Here is a 24,046-nt window from a genome sequence, read left to right as displayed (position 1 = left end):
TTTTTTCAAGACAGTAATCTGTATTTCAGAAGCATTTAAGAATCTGCTGGAAATTCCAGGGCATTATCTATGTAAAGGAAGTGTGGTTAGATTATCACAGTAGTTTTACATTGTGCTAGAAACTTTAGAAGAAAAATGAAGGCTTTGTTGACTTTTTATGTTTGGAAGTTCCCATCTGATTTACAGCCATTTATACTCAAATAATCTCAAAATATACTCAAATAAGAATGAGAAAAACTTGCCAAAAGTCCTGCAGTATGACAGTATTAAGTACTGCCCAGCCCTGAGTTGATGATCACTCAATTTGTGTACAAAAAGTTATTGAGAAGGAGTTTCCATCACTTCAGGGGTAGGACAGATCTTGTACTTCAGGAGCTTTGATCTGTGATACTTCATCAATATATATGGTAGAACTGGATTCTTAATCTGCATAATCTATAACTGAAGTATTAATTCAAAACTGAAGTTAAATAAAGACAGTAATAATTTAACATCTAAGAACACATTGTAATGGAGCACTGTATCGATTTGACAGCAAAGGCAAGGCAAAGAAACATGAACAGCTTTAAACACACACACACACACACAAAGTACCACATAACTGGTTTGAAATAGGAACCAGTTTCCAGGGGCTATGAGCATCTCCGAATGTGCTTTCATTTCAACAGGACACTCCTGACAAATTACTGATGCCATGCAAACACCTACATCCAAGATAGTTGGTTCCTCACCAGAAACTGTCTTCCCTGCACTTCCCAAATTGGTAACTAGAGCTTCTGTTTCCACAAATTTAGTTGAGCTTCCTTTTATACAAAAAAAAAAAAAAGTACCATATGAATACAGCATTTAAAGAAAATTATTGCTCTTTCAGTTCTTAAAAACCTCAGAGATGTGATACAAAAAGACAGTCTGCATATAAAATTACATGCTGATGTTAACTATTTATGTTAAAACCAGATGATGTATAATATGTAATCATATTAAATAAGATTCAAGAAAGCTTTACTATGAGAAAGAAATGAAATTTGGTGAAGTTTAACAAATTTCATGGCTTTAGCTACTGTGAAAAAATTCCTTTACTTGAAAGGCATTCAGAATTTCAAATTCCTGAAGTGCAAAGTTTTTAAACCTTGTCTTCTATAGCTGTTTTCTGAAATGAAGTATTAACCCTCATAAAAAAAAAAAATCCCTTCTCCACTTTTTTTTTTGAACATAAAGGATGAAAAGTCCTCTCAAAACAATTTACACTTTTAAAAGGTTGCTACAGAAAAAAATAAAAATGTGTAAGCACAAGGGGAGAAAGGAATGTACCAGATTTTAAGCAAGACTGTGCCTAAATTCAGAGAATGTTTGATGTTTTCACTGTACAAGCATTAAATGTTGTCACATTTATCAGTGAAGAGTCCAATGGCATACTGAAAGGGCATCAATCTTCACACCGAGATGGAAAAGCAGTCGCTCAGTTGCACTCTGATTGTTGCTTGTGACACAGTATAACTGCATTTAACCTGGAATCCAGTGAGAACTCACTCTGACCTTTTATGTTTCCCTGAAAAAGCTTTTCTACACCTTTATGTAAACCAACAGACATGGTATGAACAGTTCTTCAGTTCTTTCATTGACTACAAAAAGCAGGTTTTCTTTAAATTGATAGCTTAATAGTTATGCTAAACATAGCTTTTGTCACATTTCTTGCTTGTAATTCAATGTAATGCTTCTTGATACCTCAGTCATCATCTTGCTGATTTCTTTTCTGTCAACAGAACAGGAGAGTTAATAATGTTAGGACACAGTTATCTGAAATAAGAGCACTACTAAATCATGACAAATGTTTCCAGATACAATGGATATTAGACAAGGGCTGAATTTCTTTGTCATTTTCTGAAGAGTAAGAGATAATGTTTCCAGCAAATGGAACAAAGCAGTATCAACCCTCTCCCCCATCCCAAACTATAGGATTTTTATTTCCAGGAAAGAACAAGATACAAAACATACAAGAACGAGAAAACATGATGGTGGTGGCAGAAGTCAGGGATCAATATGAAAGCAACCTGTCATCCATTCCCTAGCTCACAAAAATACCATGTTTTCATGTAACTGTTTATCAAAGGAACAAATAAACTGTATTGAGAAAGAAACAAGTATTTAAGATCTTTTCCCCAATATACTTATGTTCTAAGTTTCAGAGAAATTTTTAAAAGCATGAGCTTCAGCCATCCAAAAAAAAGACATTTCCATTTATACTACATTTGTATTTAAATTTCTGTAAGAAAGAAAACAGCTAGGCTCCTCAGTAAGAGTTGTCAAATTACATTCATTGCTTCCCATAAAGATAAAATTAACTGAAGGGAGATCAGTATGAAAGCTTGCTCTTCATCGCTTAAATTTTTTTCAACCCAACGACATATTCATAGAGTCATGGAAAGGCTTAGGTTAGAACAGTCCTTAGAGATCATCTACTCCAACCTCCCTGCCATGGGCAGGGATGCCTCTCAACTAGACTTGGCTGCTCAAGGCCTCATCCAACCTGGCCGTGAACACCCTGAGAGAGGAGGCATCTACAATCTGTTCCAGAGTCTCACCACCCTCAAACTGAAGAACTTCTTCCTAAGGTCCAGTCTAAACTTACTCTCCCTCAGCTTCAAACCATCTCCCCTTGTCCTATTGCTAGACACCCTAAAGAAAAGTCTTTCTCTATCCTTTGTGTAGGATCCCTTCAGGTACTGGAAGGCAGCTCTAAGGTCCCCCCAGAGTCTTCTTTTCTCTAGGCTCTAACATCGTATGATGGCTTCACAGATTACACAGTCACAGAAAAAGTAAAGCACAATTCAAGGCTCTCTGATGTTGCCATTTCACACAGATGGATGGTTAGAATTTTTTTCCCACTACCTCTTACCAGTTTAAGAAAGTCAATTAATTTGTGAACGTCCTCTCCTGTAGAAAGGTCCACAAAATCCTTCGGTAGTCGATAACTGAGGTATGGACTAGGCTGGACAGGAACTTTACTGTTTGTACAACGGAAAACTGGATAGTCCTTTGGAGAAGATATTGGATGAAACAAAAGAGCATATGAATAAAGCTAGCAGTATTTCTTGAACTCCTCCATGAGACTGAGTCACTCGGCCAATGAGTTTATTTGGCATTCATTCAACTAAAGCAGCACCTTCTAAAAATTGTAATGTTCTTATCAAAAACTTTGCCCATTTTAAGAGTGAAAGTTAAAATGTTAGTATTATTTGACTGTTATTTATTCCCTCACTTAAAGTTCCTACAATGTATCAGTTATTAGTGCGTTTAATATACCTACACTTGTAACAGTGCTGCAGTAACAGAGCTATATGTATCCACATAAATATGTACATAAAGAAAATCTTTACAATAGAATCCCTTAACCTGTCTTATTTAAAACTCATGTTTGCAAATATAACTTTACTGAAATTATGATCTAAGCATTCCATCCAGTTGACATATTGAAATAAAATGTCTCTATGCATTATGCAAAATATCTCCAAGTGTCCAGTTGTAGCAAGGGGTTTGGGTAATTTGACACAGTTTTCAGTTCAACACACTGCCATGCAGCATAATTGCCCAGTGCATGGTAACTAACAGCTTCATTTTAAAGGCAGAAGTTCAGTAACTTAACACCAGGTTCTGACTGGCTGTAAGCTGAAGCATGAAGACAAGTCATTCTACATTTCATCCAGTCTCACACCAGAGGTAACTGCACAAAGCATCTGGAGCTGAGGCCAAAGAAATGCTCAAAACAAAATTCAGGTGTGCCATGGACAACTCCAGAATTGGGAGTGTGTTTTAACACAGGAAATACAGCTTTTAGGAGGAAGTTTCATTGAATGGGTTTTCATACACTGATAGCCACATGGTGAGACTAGTAAAATGACATGAATGACAGCCTGCAGTGGTTCATTTCCCTTTCAATGTGTTATAAAAATGGCAACAGAACTAAAGCAAAGCTCAAATGTTCAAATCAGCTCAATAAAGCATGTCATTCCATGTAGGTCTAATGCAGTTTTACAGCTAGAAAACAAAGAAAAGCCCACGCTATCTGCCTAGTCACCTCTCCTCAGACAACTGCCAAGTGTTTCCCAGTATCAAGTAACAGGCTACTTGGTATCTTCTGTCCAGCTGTCTGAGGCCTCTTTAAGATGTGAGGACTCTGAGACATACAGTGAGAAAAAAGCTGGAGTACAAATAAATGAAGACTATTGCTACTTCTCTGTATTTAGAAGTTATTTGTTTTTATGGAAGAAATGCAGCTTGGAAGAGGGATGCATAGCAAGGCTTCTCTAAGTCCAAGGAGTTCAACCAGAGGACAAGGCTTCCCTGAGGATATTTGATACAAGGAAGAAACAGAAGTTAAGCTTCTTTTTGCCTCCCTCCAAACATAAATCTAGAGGTCTGTGAAACTGTATGATAGGTATCAAGAACAAAGCAGAACCTTGAGGATTAAATAGAAAAAATTACAGATTTTAAGATAAATTGAAAAGAACTTGCATGAAAGCATGTTTCAGGGTATTTTCTTTGCAATATGGCCAAAGCTGCAATATGAGGCCTGTAGTGTTTGAACTAAAAACTCCCTTGCAGGCATATAAAACTAGCATGCAATACCTGTTGAGATTAACTACTGTCTAACAGTAGAATTAGTATGAAACAGTAGAATTACTTATGGAGAAGGTACCTTTCATGAGTTAAGGGCATCCATTTATTTCAATGGGATTTGCATCACAATTTGATTATAGCAAAAAGAAAGAAAGAAAGAAAATAACAAATCCTGTTGGATTTCTTAGCCAGCCTCCCTCACCACAACACTGTACCTGTTCTGTTGCTTCCCCTTCACCCTGGTCTCCTTTCAAGTTTTTCCCAGAGGTCAGTTCTTCCCACGTAAAGAGGAGGGAGTCTGTCACTTCACCAAATGGGTTAAAATCTATTAACCAAATCTTACCCTGCAATGGAATAACAGCAGAATTAAAACAAGCCACAGAAAATATAATTAATTAAATAAATAACACACATACTCTGATAAGTATTCATTATATTATTTAGATAAAAAGATGTCAAAAATGAAATAGTCTAGTTTTAAGCACTTAAAATATTCTAACATCCTTTACATCAGACAGTTTTAAAGTATACCAAGCTATCAGAGTATCACAGTATCACAGTATATCAGAGGTTGGAGGGGACCTCAAGAGATCATCAGGTCCAAGCCGCCTGCCAGAGCAGGATCACTTAGGGTAGTCCACACAGGAATGTATCCAGGTGGGTTTTGAAAGTGTCCAGAGAAAGAGACTCCACAATCCCCCTGAGCAGCCTGTTCCAGTGGTCCATCACCCTCACTGTAAAGAAGTTTCTCCTCATGTTGAGGTGAAATCTTCTATGTTCAAGTTTGAACCCACTGTTCCTTGTCTTATCACTGTAAACTATGACTTACTGATTTCTTTTATTGATTAAACAGAAGATCAGGCAGAACTCAAACTGAATTCAATTCTCTGGAAGGCAGTTTCAGATGAGACCACAGCAGTTCTACTTCCTGTGGTCCTCCAAGATCCCCAGACAGCATGAACAAGGAATCGAAAAGACTAAACAAAACACTAAACAAACAAAAAAAGCCCCAATCCAAACACAAAACCCCACCCAAACAGAGATTTGATTTCCCTCAGAAGCCACCTCAGCTACTGTACATTCAGCAGTCTTCAAGAACTGCTGTTGTCTCAGAAGGAACTCTAAACATACAGAGCAGGGTCTGCAAAATGGAGATTATGAAAGCTGAAAGGTGCTGAAGACAGATACATAGCGTAACTTACAGGGATTTTTAATACAGCCTTTCCTAGTAGTCTAGAAGTTTCTTGTGTCTCATCTTCAAATAGTTTTCAATATAGTGTTTCAAATAGTTTTAGTAGCATGCACAACAGTTTGTTTCACAATTGAAAAGTTAAAGCAGAGAGACTAACATGACATATTAAAGTTAACAGAGACATTTGCAGTGGAGCAAGAAATCGTTTGCGTTCCTTGAGTCGTCTACAAAATAAAACCCCCAGCACGGAGCCACCTTTTCTTCCCCAAGAAAGTAACATCTATTTGAGTAAAACAAACCATCATAATAAATTATAATGAAGCTCTATGATCTTAAAGGTCTTTTCCAACCTAAATGATTCCATGCTTTTATGCAATACAGCTCAAATCACAGAGTCATAGAATGGCTAAGGTTGGAAGGGAGCTTAGAGATCATCTACTCCAACCTCCCCACCATGGGCAGAAACACCTCTCAACTAGACTTGGCTGCTCAAGGCCTCATCAAACCTGGCCTTGAACACCCCCAGGGAGGAGGCATCAACAATCTCCCTGGGCAGCCTATTCCAGAGTTCCACCACCCACTGAAGAACTTCTTCCTAAGATCCAGTCTAAACCTACTCCCCCTCAGCTTCAAACCCTTGTCCTATTGCTAAACATCCTTATGAAAAGTCCCTCTCCAGCCTTCCTGTAGGATCCCTTCAGGTATTTGTGAAACAAATCTGGAAATCAGATCTATCAAATATGGAAAGAAAAAGGTTGCTGTAATATAAGCAGGGCTGAAGGGGTTTACTGTGTTTATTAAAGATCAGTTGGACTTGGAAACTAAGCCTGAATACTGGCTACTAACAACTAGTTTTACTTTCTTGTTCTTTCCCTCATTCCTGAGGGATATTTCTTTAAAAGATCTTCCCTATCTTCATACAAACAGCAAGCATCTTCAACAATTTACACCACATCCATCTGGTTTTTAACTTACAAAGATGCTTTTGAAGCCTTCAGTCACAGAAAAACATGGAGACTTCCTCTCCCACCCACACAGCATAAGCCATCCCCACAGGCACTAACACACTAGAAAAGGAACCACATGAAAACATGCAATGGAGACCAGAAATGCTCTGGCTGGTCTGTTATCATCCACAGCAAGTTACTCATGCAGGTGTGAGAAGTCCCAGCACAGATGAAAACGGTGAAACTACTGTAAACTGGAACTGAGCCAGCACCCAACTGATGAGCACGTGGTTGCATGCAGGCTTTCACCAGTCTCTCCCTCTCTCAGGACAGATCCATGGGGTACAACTCTTGCAAAGCAGGTTTTAAGAAGCCAGTGCACTGCAAGAGCAGTACCAAAACCAGACAGCTACAGAAGAAACTGTGAAACATGGGGACACAGACCTGAGTGGTTTATTTGTTTCAAAGGGTGAAGAAGCACAAAGCTGCATGGCTAAGTTGCAATATCTCTGCACTAATATTGACATCCCTGGTGCAAAGAGCGACCAGGGGCAAGCTCTGCTATCATATTCCATCTCCATTCCTCTTCAAAAGGCAGTCACAAATTCTCATAATAACTGATGTTTTACTTTTGCTAATTTGGACATCTTAGCTCCAAGGCAGCAGGAGGAGGAATCTGTAATTTTTTAGGATTCATTCTATCAAACTAGAAAAATAAGCTAATGAACCAATTTAAGCACAGACAGAAGCAATGGATGGCAAAGTTCCTTCAGCAGTTCAGAGAATCTTTCCTTGCATCCTAAGTGTTTTTACTTAATAAAGGACTTCCCTATGAAAGGCTTTCACATAGACTCTTCCTAACCCCAAGTGCATGGAACTCAGCTTTTTCATAGGCACTCAGAGACCATTTCTCCCAAAAATAAATGTACCCTGGAAAAAAAGCTGCAAATTGGTTTTGAGACTACTGAAAACAACACCTGTTTTTTGTGAGCAACCAGCAGTACTTCTCCCTCCCTGCAGACAGCAGGGCACCATCTACACCACCACTGTTTCCATGAGATGGTCCTAAATCTGCACTGAGCTTTGGTAGGTGCAGCTGATGAGAAGCACCAAAATAAACTAAATATTCCTTTTGAAGGCTCATTAAAGGGAATGTATACAACTCTGGGTCAGCCACCAAAATTCTCAAGGTTAAATGCTCTATCAAGTCTTATATGCAACATCATGATTTAAATGGAGTTTCAGATGCCCTGTACTGTGTATCTAAAGAGCAGTAGTAGAGCTATTTATCTGCCATCTCCTGCTATTAATAATCTTTATCATATAAGAGCACAGAAATGCACAAGTCAGGAAGGCAAAGTTGCACTTATCTGCAGAGGACAAAGACCCAATGTGTAAAACTTTTTTCTCTCATCCCAACCCCAGAACCAATAGATTAACTCTATGGTGTCAACTTCATGCTTTGTTTTGCTAAAGCATTAAGCAACATGCTGCTGAAGGGAAGTGTCTATGAAAAAGGCTGTTTAAACAAAATTAAAAGTAAACAAAATACAAAACCAACTGTTACACCTCCCCAGCTCCAGCTGCACCTTCAAGCACAGCTGATAATGCTCTCAAGGCTGAGACACAAGCACTAGTTTGCACATTAACAAGGCCAGCTGTGAGCCAGCAGTGGTCTGGAGCCATTGACTGAATTTCTTTGTCTTACCACAGTGTCTTGTCTTGAAAGTGGTTCCAAGTTGTTAACACCTGGGAGACTGACAAAGAGCAACAGCAGAGCTCATTCTCAGGCTTGCCAGCTGTTGCACAACCTCGTGAACTACCAGCAGCAGAAAAAAACCCAGAAGTGGATCCAAATAAAGCAGGCTACCAGTCCTGCAGCATCACTTTTTGAGGACTAGACAGGGGATCCAAATGAAGCAGGCTACCAGTCCTGCAGCATCACTTCTTGAGGACTAGACAGGGGATCCAAATGAAGCAGGCTACCAGTCCTGCGGCATCACTTCTTGAGGACTAGACAGGGGATCCAAATGAAGCAGGCTACCAGTCCTGCGGCATCACTTCTTGAGGACTAGACAGGGGATCCAAATGAAGCAGGCTACCAGTCCTGCAGCATCACTTCTTGAGGACTAGACAGGGTCTCTAACTTGGAAGACTGTTTGCCAGTGTTTCTTCCTTAAAAAATTACTGGTCTGCAAAGCCAGGCACTAACTCAGCTGAGCTTGGTGAAGAGAGTGTAACAGGAAAGGCAGACACATAAAACCTTGTCCTCAAGCAGGCCACCGCTGCTTCTATGCCACCCTCCAACTCAACAAGCAGGACCTGTAGCAGCCTACTCCATGCAGTCTCTCAAGTACCTAAAGCAAGCATGGGGAAGAGGTTGCTCTCATTCACAAAAAAGCTTCATTAAGCTGAATAGTTAGAGGTGAAAGAATCTAAAATAAGCAGACACTGGACATTTCTCTCATTCTGTAGGTGAGGTTCCTGTGCAACCACCCTGAGGAGGAGCAACAGGCTCTGGCAATTAATCACCTTCAGCAACATTCAATGTTCTTTTACCGCCTATAACTCACAAAGGGAGTGATGAATAATACAGCTGCAAACCACAGAAGCATGTGTGAAAGGAGGAGGATCTGATACACAAAGGGCTATCTGCACTGTACAAGACCTGAGGGTAGAAAACACTGTGAGATATCTACAAACAGTTTTTTATCTTGACAGAGGAAGGAACATTGCTCATTTGAGATCACACAGGCTCAAACCTTTTACTTAAAATAATTTGCCTTCATGCCTCAGCTATGAGGAAGGGTACCTGTCCTGGTTTCAGCTGGCACAGAGTTAATTTCTTCCTAGTAGCTGATACAGTGCTGCATTTTGGATTCAGTACAAGAATGTTGATAACACACTGATATTTTAGTAGTTGCTAAGTAGCACTTATCCTAAGTCAAAGGTTTTTCAGTTTCCCATGTTCTGCAAGCGAGGAGGTGCATGAGAAGCTGGAAGAGAGTATGGGCAGGACAGTTGACCCAAACTAGCCAGAGAGATATTCCATACCATAGGATGTCATGCTCAGTATATAACTGGGGGGAGTTGGCTGGGGAGGGCCAACTGCTGCTCAGGGTCTGGCTGGGCATCAGTCAGCAGGTGCTGAGCAATTGCACTTGTCTTTCTTGGATTTTATCTCTCTTAAATTACCTTCCTTCTCATCACCATTATTATATTTTACTTTATTGCAATTATTACACTGTTTTTATCTAAACTCACAAGTTTTCAGCTGTGGTTTGGTTTCCCCCCTCCCATCCATTTCTCCTTCCCATCCCACCAGGACTGCCCCCTTAATAACATGCTTTAATTTTGGTCTGCCCTTAATTGGTCAGGCAGTTGGACTAGATGATCACTGCAGCCCCTCCAACTGAAATACTCTATTTAAAATTATTTCAGCAAAGATTTTCTGTGTCATAACAAAAATTAGATTGCCTCCAATAGATTCATACAACTGACAGAATTGCAGCTGAAGCAAAAATTGCATGCTTCAGGACAGACTACTGCTCTGGAACAAATAATTACATCACTGGCACAGACATATTTACATCTCTAATCCTATTATTCTTCTACTACAGACAGTCTCTGACATAGAAATTTACCTGGGAAACATAACAAGTTTGATTTTGGTTTTGGCTTTCTTTTTTGCCACGACCTCTTCTAGGCAGATGAAGCTACTATTTGGTCCATCTTGCAGCATTTCAGAGTTTCCACAAAATAAAGAGTTACATACAACCTATTGTTCACTTACCCTGCTGTCTCTGTATACATCAAAAACAACTGCAAAGGAGAAAAAAAATAATTTTAAAATATATTTCACAGTAGATGTATGAATCTGAATAGATACTTGTGTACAGTCTGCAAAGTCAGTATGTCTAAAGAACTGCAAGTCAAAATTAGGCTCATTTCCAAGAAGAAGCTGAAACATTTCAAGCACTATTGGTAATGAAGTGAGAAATCAGCTGCTGAGTTTTCCCATTGAATGTTGGTTTCTTCTGTTGATTTTTCCTCCCAATGAAGAACATGTGATAACTGTTAACCCAGAGAGAAGCTTATCTTTGACATCACTGATGTTTGGTTTACAGAAGAATGGAGAGACTTCCAAGGAAGGATCAAGACTCCACTGTTCTAGACACTGCATAAACATTTAATAAGAGAAAGTTCCTGCTTGGTGGAGATTAGGGCTTCAGCAGATAACAGAAGAAACAGGTTGTAGGAACAAAGGAGTTGGTGGGTGTGCTGAGGGGGAGGCGGCAGTGAAATGGCTGTCACCATGGTTTACTGCAACCCAGAGCAGATACAGCACACCTACGGTTTATCAACAGCTCTTTCAAGCAGTCCCTTTGCTACTGGGTGATTGACACAAAGCTGCTTTCTGTAGCTCCATTGTTATCCCTTGACTTAATTAAGCGTGAATCTTCCTACATGCATCTTTCTATTAGCTTCTGTTCTGTATGGTTAAACTAATCTTTTCTTTCTATTCAGCCAGGGAAATCGACAGATAAGCATTCAGGCATGACTACATGCAAAAATTGTACCAGTTTAGCAGAAAGCAAAAGAAAAGTCTGATTTGGAAAAAGCTCAGACAATGCTGTACTATCACTTCCTTCACGAATAAGGAAGGGAATATTCCACTAAGAGATTTCCCAATACATGCAGGATAAACTGAACTCAGGACATGACTGAAAAACACTTGAGCCACTGAGGATATTCAGGAAGCTGCCTGTCAGTAACAGGGATGTTGATTGATCACTTTCATGCATGTAAAGCTAGTCAGCAGCTTAAACTAATGTTTCATCGAAACGCTGGCTGGGTGAGAAGCAAACCACAAGTCAACAGCATCAAAACCAATCACGTAACTGGTTTTGGCCATATAGCCTAACAACCCACACAGCTTTTTGCACAAGCTCAGTTACATTAAAGTGTCACTCCAGCATTAAGTGCTATGTTTGCTCAAGAGGACAAGATAACTAAGTCATCGATGAAAAGAGAAGCACAATGACCCTAGATTTTTTTCTCCAGCTGTTCAACTGAACTGCTTGCCTGGACTGTGTACTCTTATTAGTCACATTTCATTCATGGAAAATTTGCATCTGAGCTTTACTACAAAATTATACCTGCAGCTTAAAGCAAGCTGTGTCTATCGAGGCTAACAGCAATCAGAGGGATTTACATCTCCATCAAGACTAGCTGCACTTTGGTGACTAGTTGAAGACACTCCCAAACACTGAATAAAGAAGAAAATCTGAACTCTTCCCTCTCTTTAGGGACCACCTCAAAGCAAGAGTGTTCTGTGCTAGTGAAACCACAGTAAAACTTTATCAGCAGCTGCTCAAAACGGAGGGTAAGCCAAGACTTGCCTCTACAGTAAGCATCAATACCTTCAGAACACTGTTCTTACTGAGCTTTTAGGAAAAGTGTTTAGAAGTATTTACAAAGCATTCACCCATCTGTTATCCTACTGCTCTGACTTTACAATGCTTCAGCTGCTCTGACTCAACTCTTCCATCTGGAGATGCTACCAGACCAACTGGAAAAAGCAGAGCAAACAGCATCAAAATGCCCAACAAAACAAGAAGTCAGGGGAAAAAAAAACTGTAATACCTTTCCTTTTAAAAGCAAACAAACAAGTAAACCCAGAGTTTTATTTTTAACAACACATATGCTACCAGACAGTGGATCAAGGGATACGAATGACAGGTGGTAAGAAAAAAGAATGCATTTTCTGCATGGCATTTCTCTGCAGATGGACAAGACACCAATGCACAAGAACAAAAGGTTAACAAACCTTCATTCCAGAAGGTCACCCTGAAACCTCATTTTCCCAGAAGGTAACTCAGATGGCATAGTTTTATGCTTTTACATAAGCTGACACTTCAGGCATTTCAGTTCACCAGACAGCAGTTTCAGAGCCTAAATCTAGGCATCAATTTCCAAAAATAGTGCCCTGAATTCTTATCTATCAGTTGATTACATACCAGCTAAAATTACTTTGGGACACAGAGGAAAATTAAGACAGTAATCAGAATGTCAGATCTATATGACTGATCTTACTTCAAAACATTAGGGCTATGGACCTATTAAATTACTACCCTGATTTCCAGACTAGTATTCTCCAACCTGTGGCCCTTGAGATCCTCTCCAGAATGAAATAACGGAACACTGCAAATCATTACAAATTTTAATATAATACAGCCTGGTATTAGAAGGTATCTTTTGTAGCAAGTCAGGCTGGACTGATCTATTTGACTGCTCTGGTAGTTCAGAAAAAAATAATTAACCATGTTCAAAACACCCTAAAGGTTAACCAACCCAATACTCGACCTAACAATTGATTATTTAAAGCTTTGTATAACACAATGCAACTGATGCACAATTCTTACACATATGTGTTTTACTAAATTGAGCTTTAGCCCATGCCAGAACAAATTTAAATTCCATCATCGTATTTTTTCACCACTGCTGATCATCCATCACAATGGAACACTTCTCAGTTCTCACTAAACCATGTCAGGAAACAGTCTAATAACATTTGCAGAGGACCTCACGGTTAAAGAACAAGACAATTGACTTGGGTTATTTAGGAATATCAGCAGCTAAACTGCTGTGCATCAATATCTTAAGAGAAATTATTATAACATCTTGAAAAGAAATTTACAAATCCTTTTTTTCAGGGGCTCTGTGAATAATTTAGCAGCAGATATTTGATGTCTTTACAAACAAGCATTCTTCTTAACTACTGAATGCTTTTCATTAATCATTTCCTACCTCACTTCTCAGGTTTAGAATTTTTAACAAAAAAAAAAAGGATAAAGGGAAAAAGCCTTAAAACCCCCCAAACTCCAAAGTTATTATGCTTTCTAATGATATCTCTCACTCATTCACTCTATTTTTCTGGAAAGCTCCAGCCTGTTCCTTAAGGTTTCGTTGGTTTGGTTTTTGTTTTTTTTTTTTTTTGCTCCACAGTTTTATTGTCATTCAAAAACCACATTGCTCTGCATGCTGTAGCCACAAGAGCAGTAAGACTCTCCCAAGTTAAAAAGAACCAAGCCCTGTGAAAGCAATAGCTACGAGAAGATGCATATCCACAGATTAAAATATTTGGGATGCCAATATTTATTGAGAAGTATCTGTTTTCCACTGATTTCCAGCATCAAACTGGAATTTAGCACAGCGCAATGTGATGTGCTGTGGAGAAAATGAGCCTGGCTCAGCAACAGCAAGGGGGCAGAAGGACAAGTCTCATTTCTATTGAGTTTGCTCTCCAAGTCCTTTCAATTTGAAACCACTCAGTACCCTGCAAAAGAACTTCAAAGAGGCAGACCTTTCATATTTGTTTTTAAGTCTCTTTGTAACTATGTGGGCACTATGGATTTAGAAACCCTCATAAACAGCTTCCTACCCTTCCCCTTGCTAATTAAAGCCTTCAGATACTTACAGTCTTCATCCAAGAACTTATACTGTATGTGCTTCTTGAAAAACTCCTGTATCGATCTACAGATCTCCTCATGTTGCTTGGAGATATGATCGTAGTATTGTGTGTAGTCCCTCTGTGATATACCTGTCAAAAATTTCAGCTAATCAAGAAAGAGTTTTAGGCATGCAAAACCCTCAACAGACAAAATGCAGGTATCTGAGATGCACATGTTATAATCTGTATTTCAGAAGACAGAGTTCTCCCAGGTTTCAACCATGACCAATGACTTACTGTTGGGCTTAAAGCATTTCATTAGGAAACTTTTCCTTGAACAGTTCTGCCCTACATTTTGTGAACCTCATTTTATATGTAAATATATTGACTATTTTTTAAGTGAATTTCAGGGGGAACCTTTGCCTGCATTTAATTTCCAGTTCTCGTCTTTTCAGTTTCATTCGCCCTGATTACTCTGGTCAAAAGCCTTTTCTGTTCTGCTCATCTGATGTAGGGACCAAAATTTGGAACCATGAAATGAAGGGGGTAAAAGCTAAGACTGCACATTAGCAAAGATGATAGATCCTGGTGTGCCACAAAGATTTCATTTAACTGATTTTTCAAGAGCAGGAAATCACAGAATGTTAGGGGTTGGAAGGGATCTCCAGAGATCATCAAGTCCAATCTCCCTGCCACATGCCCGTTTGAGAAACCTTGCATTCTCAATCAACCAGGTGGCACGCAGTCTAGTATCCTATTTCTTCCATTTGTCCCCCTCAAGGGTTATTTTACTTATCTGACATTAGATAAACTCTTAATTAGATACGCTCTTAATTTCAGACATCTGTTTGTCTACAAGACAATAATTAAAGATGGCATCAACAGGATTATATACTTGCATGCATCTTAAATGACAGAAGTCTCATACAGGATGTGTCAACATAAAGTGCTGCAACACTCTGCTGGGCAAATGTCAAATTAAGACCTCCCCCATTAGTGCAGAATCTCCCAAGAAAGATGTATCAATGATGGCATTTTGTTGTTTTAACCATATGCAAAATACAAGGATTAAATTTTATTGTATGACAATGCTGACTAAACCCAAAGATGTGTTGTTTAAAAAAGTTTATGAAGCTTATGATGTCAGTGGAACTTTGAATTATTAACACCGTTGCAAAGCTTAACTCAGGTCTGAAAACAAGAACCAAGAGATGGTGGCATCTCAGGGGATGCAGATGTGTTACTGGAAAACTATTCACTACATTATGCAAGTATCTCCTTAGTTTGACTGAGAGGCTTATTAGCTTTAAGAGCATGGGAACATATCGTGAAAAATCTTGGAACTGTCTTTAGAAATGCAGCTGGAATGCTATCGGAAAAACACCCAAACACTGGTAAATCTACTAGTTTTCAAAACCTAGTAATGATATAGAGTCTTTGATTAGCCAGAGTATGAACACTTTGAGGTATCTGAAAGTAAGTATCACTAGATAAATATTCTGTAATACAGCTACATTCCAATGTTTAGAGGTTATTAGTGATGCAGCTTTCCAGCAGCAAAGATCAGGACAGGATTCAGCTCTTCTAAAAGCTACACCAGCAGCCACCAAGCAATACCAGTTTATTGGAGAATCTCTGCTACTAGCAAGATAAACTTTGTAACAGAGAACTGCAATAAACCCTGCAAATGGCATCAATGGAGACAGAATGGCAGGGTAAGTGTGGAAGCACCAGAAGGAACAGCAAAATAAAAAGCACCCAGATTAGTGCATCCCAAAACATCTATATGCAGCTCCATAAGACATCCAGAACATGAAACAAAGAACAGGGAAGTGTGTTCCTAATGATTCACAGAGGTGGGACAGACAAACTGTTGACAGCTCCTAACAGGTACCAAAAGGCACATTCAAAACAAGCACGTAGTCAGCAGGCTGAGCAGACACCAGAGGAAACAACAAGGGCTAGATAGTTAATATCCCTTCACCTCCAGATCGGTGCAAGGAATCCTTGACAGACCACTTGAATCTTGGTGCTTGTGAGATTGCAGGTATGAGATGAACAAAACTGAGCAAACTTGGGTTTGTTTTAAAGGAAAAAAAAATAATAAAAAAAAAAAATCACCAAGTCTGAATTCAAGCATTGCTACATTACTGCTGTAACATTTCCTTGTCAGAAGAGTTTAGGCAGAATGATTCAGTCTTACCTAAAAAAAAAGTGCACCAGTCCTGTGCTATTTACATCTCTGTTCATCTTAACAGATTGGCTTAATGTCTAAATGGAGACCCACGAAGAGCGGAGTCCCTCAGGGATTGGTACTGAGACCAGTGCAATTTAACATCTTTGCTGGTGCCATGGACAGTGGCATTGAGTGCACCCTCAGCAAGTTTGATGATGACACCAAGCTGTGTGGTGTGGCTGACACGCTGGAGGGAAGGGATGCCATCCAGAAGGACCTTGACAGGCTGGAGGGGTGGGCCCATGACAAACCCATGAAGTTCAACAAGGCAAAGTGCAAGGTCCTGCACCTGAGTCAGGGCAATCTGAAGCAACAAATACAGGCTGGGTGCCAAGTGGATTGAGAGCAGCCCTGAAGCAAAGGGCTTGGGGGTGCTGGCTGATGAGGTTCTTGACATGAGCCAGCAGTGTGTCCTGGCAGCCCAAAAAGCCAACAGTATCCTGGGCTGCATCCAAAGATACATGGCCAGCAGTCAAGGGAGGTGATTCTGCCCTTCTACTCTGCTCTTGTAAAACCCCACATGGAATACTGCATCCAGCTCTGGACCTCTGTACAAGAAGGACATGGACCTGATGGAGAGGGCTGAGAGGAGGCCCACAAAGATGATCAGTGTTGGAGCACCTCGCCTACAAGGACAGGCTGAGCAAGTTGGGTTTGTTCACCTTACAGAAGAGAAGGCCTTGGGGAGGCGTTCTAGCAGCCTTCCAGTACCTGAAGGGGACCTACCAGAAATCTGGAGAGGGACTGTTTATAAGGGCCTGTGGCGACAGGACAAAGAGCCAATGGTTTTAAACTAGAGTAGGGTAGATTTAGATTGGATATTAGGAAGAAATTCGTTACTATGAGGGTGGAATGGGTTGCACAGAAAAGCTGTGGACACCTCATCCCTGAAAGTGTTTTAGACCAGGGTGAATGAGGCTTTAAGCAACCTGGTCAAATGGGTGTCCCTGGCCAAGGCAGGGAGGCTGGAACTAGATGATCTTTAAGGTCTCTTCCAACTCAAGCCATTCTGTTTTTCCATGACAGACCACACCAAAAAAATAATTCAAATAACAGAACAGGTTTTAGTCTGAAATCCCTCTAGTCAAGCACCTGTATGTGCACTACATGTCTAAGTTCCTGTTATGGTCAGCAAAGAAAGTCAATACATCTAAGGGGCTAATCATTCAGCTAAATGTAACCTAGAGCTGCCTAAAACACATGGAGTAGCACAATCTGCCTGTCCTCCAGCTGCCACAGGTCTCCTGATGCACCCACCTTTGCAAGCTGTAGACACTTCAGCTGTCCTGTGCCACCTGAAACATTGCACATTCAAGCTTTTGAACCAGAGTAACAGATCCAGAGGTTTTCTGGCTGAGCTACACCGAGTATGAGCTCAGGCACCTCATACACCAGTGGACATGTTCTGACCTTCCCAACTATGTGCATATAATATCCACATGTGGTCATGTTTTATCAGCATTATACCAAACTGCCTCTGTGCTCATTCTGCAAGCTGGCTATGATGCAATTTGGTCATTAATCTAAGAGTACTCTACAAAAACACCTCTAGATGAAGTTTCTGAATGAGCAATTAATATTAAAAACACTTCAACTGTAATGAGCTTTTGAAACACGGTGGAAAGAGAAATGTGGCACACCACATTCTAAATTACAGAAAGGAGAAAAAATTCATTCCAGAAATCAGGTGTGATAAGACCTACCTTCAGATTTAGTTCTAGTTCAAGGAATCAAAGAAACTCTCTAGAACTTAATCTCGTAATTTTATCTTTAAGAAAACCCTTACCTATAAGCTTGTTTTCCTTGACAAAGCATCTGAATTCTGCACCAGGGATTAGTTCACACCATTTGCGAAGGACAAGCTGTAGAGGAAAAACAAACGGGAAAGTAGTGTTTCAGAAAGGGAACAGGTAACATTTTGGCAGAGGGTATACCTTCTGGATCTACAGTTCCACTGTAACAAGATGATCTCTGAAATTATTCCTCATAAAAGAAAACAAAATAATCTTAACCTGCAGCTCACATAATCATCTTAATGAATACTTAAAGCAATTAGACTTAATATTAATTCCTTAAAGGCACAGAATGCTTTTGTTTGGAAGGCACCTTTAAAACCATCTCATCCAACCTAAAGTAGAAAGGTTCAGACTGGGCATAAGAAATTTTTTCATGAGGACTGCCAAGAATCAGAACAGCTCCCTCACAGAGGTTACAGAGCCTCCATGCACTGAGGTTTTCAGATCAGGTTTGATAAAATGTCAAGCAACCCAATTTGATCTCATTGAGCATGGCAATAGACTAGAGATGTCCTCAGGTCCCTTCTAACCTCCATCACCTTGTGCTCTACCATGGCATTTGTAACTGTGAAATTATTTATGAAACAACTTCAAAGTTACATTAGTGATAAAGCAGAAGAAAAAACTCCTGCTGTACAACACAACAAATCTGTCATGGAATTGGCAGAAAGTTGCTCCCTAGTCAAAAGAGCTGACAAGCAGAATTAAATTTAACCAAATCAACCTCTATTCTGGTATACACCCAAGCAGAATTCTGTCACGCCTTCCAAGGCGCAAACCAGTTAAAATAAGGACACAGGACAGAAATAGAAACAGTAACCAAACTATTATAGTCAATAGGACAGACTGCCTGGTAATTAAAGCATATCTCTGGCACTTGCAAGCTTATGCATTTCCTGAGCTGAAGTATTCAGATGAATCCATTATTTTGAAGGCCTCAGTTACTGCTATGGGATATTGGAAACTCCCACTACCTATCAACTGCAGCAGAAAAAACTCAGTAATCAAAGGTGACATTCCTCACTACAGTGTAAACATGAAATTCTTTGTTCTAGCTTTCAGATGTCCTGTATCTTTAAACCAGATTAGATAGTGCTTTCAAAGCAGACAGGGTTCATTCACTTTTCTGAAGCCCTTCAGGACCATAGGAAGATGTCAAATGCTGTATTTACACAAAAAATATTAGAGAAATAACTAGAAGCTATCTTAAAAGTGATAAACCACATGAACAGTGTAAAGCATTAATAGCTACGTAGATATCTTAACATTTTAATCCAGTAACAAGGACATGAAACAAGATATGACAAACCACTTCAGTTCAGGATGTCCTAGTTACTACAGATAGCTTCTTCCTTAGTAACCTCAGCTGTGATATTCACAAGCAGCACACTATCAGGAATACACAACTTCGAGCTTTTGAACTTAGCCTTCTTGGAAAAAAAACAACTGACATGAAAGGAAATTGCAAGGAAGTTTCAAAAGCCTGAATTTCAGCTCATGAGATCCATAATTAAATGAACGCCTTATGACCTGTAGTGCTTAACCAGACTTCCCCAACACTGCCCAAGCAACACAATTAAAACAAACAAAACAGCTGTTATAGGCACATACCCAAGCACAAATGGCATCCTGCCCATGAGTCGTATTTCATTTACATTACTTAGAAATCATGTATAAAGTCCTACCTCATAGTCCAAGGAAGGATCAGGGGAATCATCAGTACAGTGAATAAATCTGGAAAAGTAAGAGAAAGGCATTAAAATCTGCTTTTACATGCAAGATTTTAGCTATAGTGAGAAAAATAACCCCAAACTGTGAATCACAAAAGCTACTATTAAATTCTCTCCAAGACATACAAACCAAATAAATTCAATACTTTGGTAACAAACCTCCTCCTGGCAATTATCAAGGAGGACTGAAAAAAAAAAATCATATCTTTTCATCACTTAAATCTGGACAGGAACATGGCTGAAACGTAGTTTTTTGGGGTTTTGTTGTTTTTTTTTTTTCCCTGTTTGAATCAGTAGTGCTGCTCCTTTCCTCTTTATTGTTGCATTGGCATAACTGGATTCCCAAAGAGCCAAATATGTCTAATCTAGTTTCACAGCAGCATGTTTTCCCTAGTACTTTTAATGTTAAACTTCCTAAACCACAGAGAGGCACACCCCCATGCCTTGCAGCAGTTCATTTCCATGAATAAGGGATGCAAAACAGCACCACACAGCACTTCTGATTCCACAGCATGGTATCTTTCTAAACTGAGAGCCTCAAGACATCACAGAATCACAGCATGTTAGGTTTTGAAAGGCACCTCAAAAAGATCATCCAGTCCACCCCGCTACCAGAGCAGGATCACCTAGAGTAGCTCACACAGGAAAGCATCCCGTTTGGTTTTAAATGTTTCCAGTGAATGAGACTCCACAACCTCTCTGGGCAGCCTGTTCCGATGCTCTATCATCCTCACACTGAGAAAGTTTTTCTTATGTTCACGTGGAACCTCCTGTGCTCCAGCTTGCACACATTGCCCTTTGTCCTATCATTGGACGTTACTGAGAAGAGCCTGGCTCCATCCCCCCAACACTTGCACTTCACATATTTATACACTTGAATGAGATCCCCCCTCAGTCTCCTCTTCTCCAAGCTAGAGACCCAGCTCCCTCAGCTTTTTCCTCAGAAGGGAGATGTTTCACTCCATCATCTTAGTGGCTCTGTGCTGGACTCTTTCAAGCAGCTCCCTGAGGTCCTTCTTGAACTGCGGGGCCCAGAACTGAACACAGTACTCCAGATGTGGCCTCACCAGGGCAGAGTAGAGAGCGAGGAGAACCCCTCTTCACCTACCAACATAAATACTTATACACCTAAATATTCTTACAAATCTCGAGAGTGGGAATAAACAAAACTATTTCCACAACTGCCATCAGATGTCAAGGCTTTGTCCCTGGTGAGTAGCTGACTCTGTGTGTCATCTTCCAGGAACCATCAAGAATGGAGGCAGTTATAGCCAACTTTTATGTACCTTTTTGTGGTTTATTGCAGCAAACCCTGCAATAAATCCAGCTACATTCAAAGGGAATTAGCAAAAGAACAAGCATTTTCCTTCAATGACCTTATTGGCAACAAACTACTTAGATGCACAGAACCGTGTAAAGGGTCACTGCTGAGAAACAGTCTTAAATGGCAACATTTATACTATCTCCTTCTGGCACTGACCTTAATCAAGCAATCCAAAAGTTTAACAGCTCAAACATAAGCATTGCATTTGTAAGATGTGGCTGCCCAGGCTTCAGTTGGAAGGGAAGAGCTATCATAAGATTGCATTCAGGATGCTGTCAGCAGAAAGAAATTTCATGTCTTAGCTTAGACTTTAGTATCCACTGCACACAGAAAAGAAGGGTGATAGCAGGCATGCTTTCCAAAAGTACTGTAATCAAACAGATCATATATATCTGTAAGCCTATGTAAACAGATAAGGGCCCTCAACTACAGTTTATATTCACCACAAGTTAAGATCTGTAAAAGCAATAGAAAAAAACCTCATGAGAGTTTGTAATTTTGCTAGGCTCAGAGTTCCTCTCTTCTCAGCTCATATGTCTACCACACTCAAGAAAATATCACACACACATACAAACCCAATCACAAGCTATACATACAAGACAGCTGAAGTCCAGCACATGGACCCTAGCATCTGTATTACCATTCACAGACTCCCATATGTAAGACTGGGGTACCTGCAATTTGCTTCACTCCAACACCATGCAGTTTCTTCCAGCAGTAAAAAAAAACCCTTACCAACAACCAAAGTTATCCCTGGCTCAACCCTCAAATATTTTGGGTGAGAGTTATGTGAGGAAATAAACTTCCTATTTGCTTGTAAGTCAGAAAATTAAATCCTTGTGTGCCATCTCAAGCCACACAGACTGCTGCCAAATCAAGCAAATAATTCGGACAAAAAATAACACAAAAAGAACTAACATTATTTTTCTCGAGCCTTATAAATTAGTATAAATGATGAAAAAATGGGGAGAATGCAGTAAAAGAAAAGATAAACTCAAGGTTTTGTAGTCCCATTTTCCTTCTAAATAGTATCATGACTTCTTGTCAACGAAAAATTACTACCACCTTTTTTTGGAGGTAAGATTTCGTACAGCTTGAGGTAGTTGCAATTTGTATTTTTCACCATTAACTGTTCAGACCCAGCCCTCTGATCATAAGAGGCAGAAGGCTTAGGGAGGTTTCTTCAATCTGCATCCTATTTAGGTTTGGAAATACCTGAAAGAACCATTAGGAAAATCTCAGGAACCCAAACTTGAGAGATATCTGGGCTCTCTTTTCTGAAGTCTTTGAAACTTATCATTTTGAATATTACTAAAGGTGAAGGAATTAAATTCCACTGCTTACAGGCCTTGTGCTGTTGTCAATAGCCTGATTACAGATTTACACATAGAAGTCAAGTACAGAAGGCTCAAAGTCTATATGTAGCAGCTGTATGTCAGTCTTTGAATGCATGCATTTTGCAACAGGTCGCACTACATGAAGTCATTATATGGTTCAGTTTTCAACACTGAAAAAAAAGCAGTTTAAGAAGGTTTGTAAGACCTCCAGTACCTATCCTGCTAAGGGATCCATGAACTCATTGGCAAATCACTGAGATCATTCTGTGAATAATAAACTATTATGAATATAATGAGAATTGTAGAAGTTATTCTGTACCTGACAGTTCCTCTGCTCTCATATTTTAAAATCTTCATTAAAAAAGAAAAAAAAAAAAAGGAGAAACTTCTATCAGCTTTTGAACTGCATCTTTATTTCTTGATTGCTGGAACTTTAAGGACCAAAAATAAGAAATTCATGCACCATTCAAAAGAGGATCTCATTGTACACTGTAAATCGGTAGCAAAAGTGGGATCTGCATAAAACCTCAAAAGAAAAAAAAAAAAAACGAGGAAAAACAAATAAAAATACCAAAGACTTCACTTTCCACATCCTCCCATGTGGAAATGTCCATCTCAAAACTGGTTATACTGAAGTCTAAACCAACAACTACTGTTCTTGAAGAAAAGGTATCCTGAGTGCCAAGTCACACCCTTATGAGCCAACAGTGCCTCCTATGTTCTGTTAGGAAAACAGAAGCTGCTCTTGTGCCATACCTTAGAAAAACTTGTTTGTTTCTGCATAATTTGCAACTCAGTATTTAGAAGCATTAAGTCTGGTATCAAAAACATAGTCAGAATGTTAGCTTGAACACAAAAAGGATGGAAAACATCTATTAGCTAAGTTAAACAATGGGCTTTAGGAGTCTAATAGGCTAGACCTCAGTCAAGAGCTGACTTTCTCAACTGCTCTCAAAAATAGGCACTTAAATTTTAACCAAGCCCTCCCAAGAACATCCAAAAAAATGCATTTTGCCCCATGTTCCTTTGCATCTCACACATTAATGCATTTAGAAACTTAGCCTTTGCTCAGTGGGGGTTGTTTCACCTGCTCTGTTACCCTAGCAGAAATTTCTTCCCTACTAAATGTGGCATAGATGGTCCCTTCACTCTGTTTCCTGGGCTTGGGCAGGGTTGAGTGACTACTTTTAGATTCTGTACTTCACCTGTTTAACCAGCTTCTCAAGATGTTTTCAGAAATGATCTTATGGAATTAAGAGGTCCATGGCACCAGCTGGTCTAATAAAATACTGAGAGTCAATTTACAACACTCAGAAAATAGCTATTCTTGCATGTGACTCAGAGTCCCTCTATAACAAGTCACAGGGTAATCCCTGCAAAAGATGTTCTGCATTGGATTGCTTTTCAACAAGGT

The 24,046-nt window shown here is 39.6% G+C and overlaps 1 protein-coding gene across 1 annotated transcript in view; it reads right to left on the bottom strand.

Moving 5' to 3' along the window:
- Nucleotides 1-1,715: 1,715 nt before the first annotated feature.
- Nucleotides 1,716-24,046, bottom strand: part of CDC123 (cell division cycle 123) — a 33,893-nt gene continuing 11,562 nt past the window's right edge. Inside the window, exons 7-13 of the mRNA XM_054399827.1 lie at nt 19,927-19,975; nt 18,232-18,307; nt 14,237-14,359; nt 10,550-10,578; nt 4,833-4,961; nt 2,897-3,034; nt 1,716-1,753 (exon numbers count right to left, since the gene is read on the bottom strand). Coding sequence (XP_054255802.1) covers nt 1,727-1,753; nt 2,897-3,034; nt 4,833-4,961; nt 10,550-10,578; nt 14,237-14,359; nt 18,232-18,307; nt 19,927-19,975 — 571 coding nt within the window. The 3' untranslated portion in view covers nt 1,716-1,726. The remainder of the gene's footprint in view (nt 1,754-2,896; nt 3,035-4,832; nt 4,962-10,549; nt 10,579-14,236; nt 14,360-18,231; nt 18,308-19,926; nt 19,976-24,046) is intronic.

The sequence above is a fragment of the Indicator indicator genome, chromosome 3, assembly GCF_027791375.1.
Source record: "Indicator indicator isolate 239-I01 chromosome 3, UM_Iind_1.1, whole genome shotgun sequence".
NCBI classification, from domain to species: Eukaryota; Metazoa; Chordata; class Aves; order Piciformes; family Indicatoridae; genus Indicator; species Indicator indicator.
The sequence above is the reverse complement of the archived record's forward strand: the minus strand, read 5'-3'. Positions and strand labels throughout refer to the sequence as shown.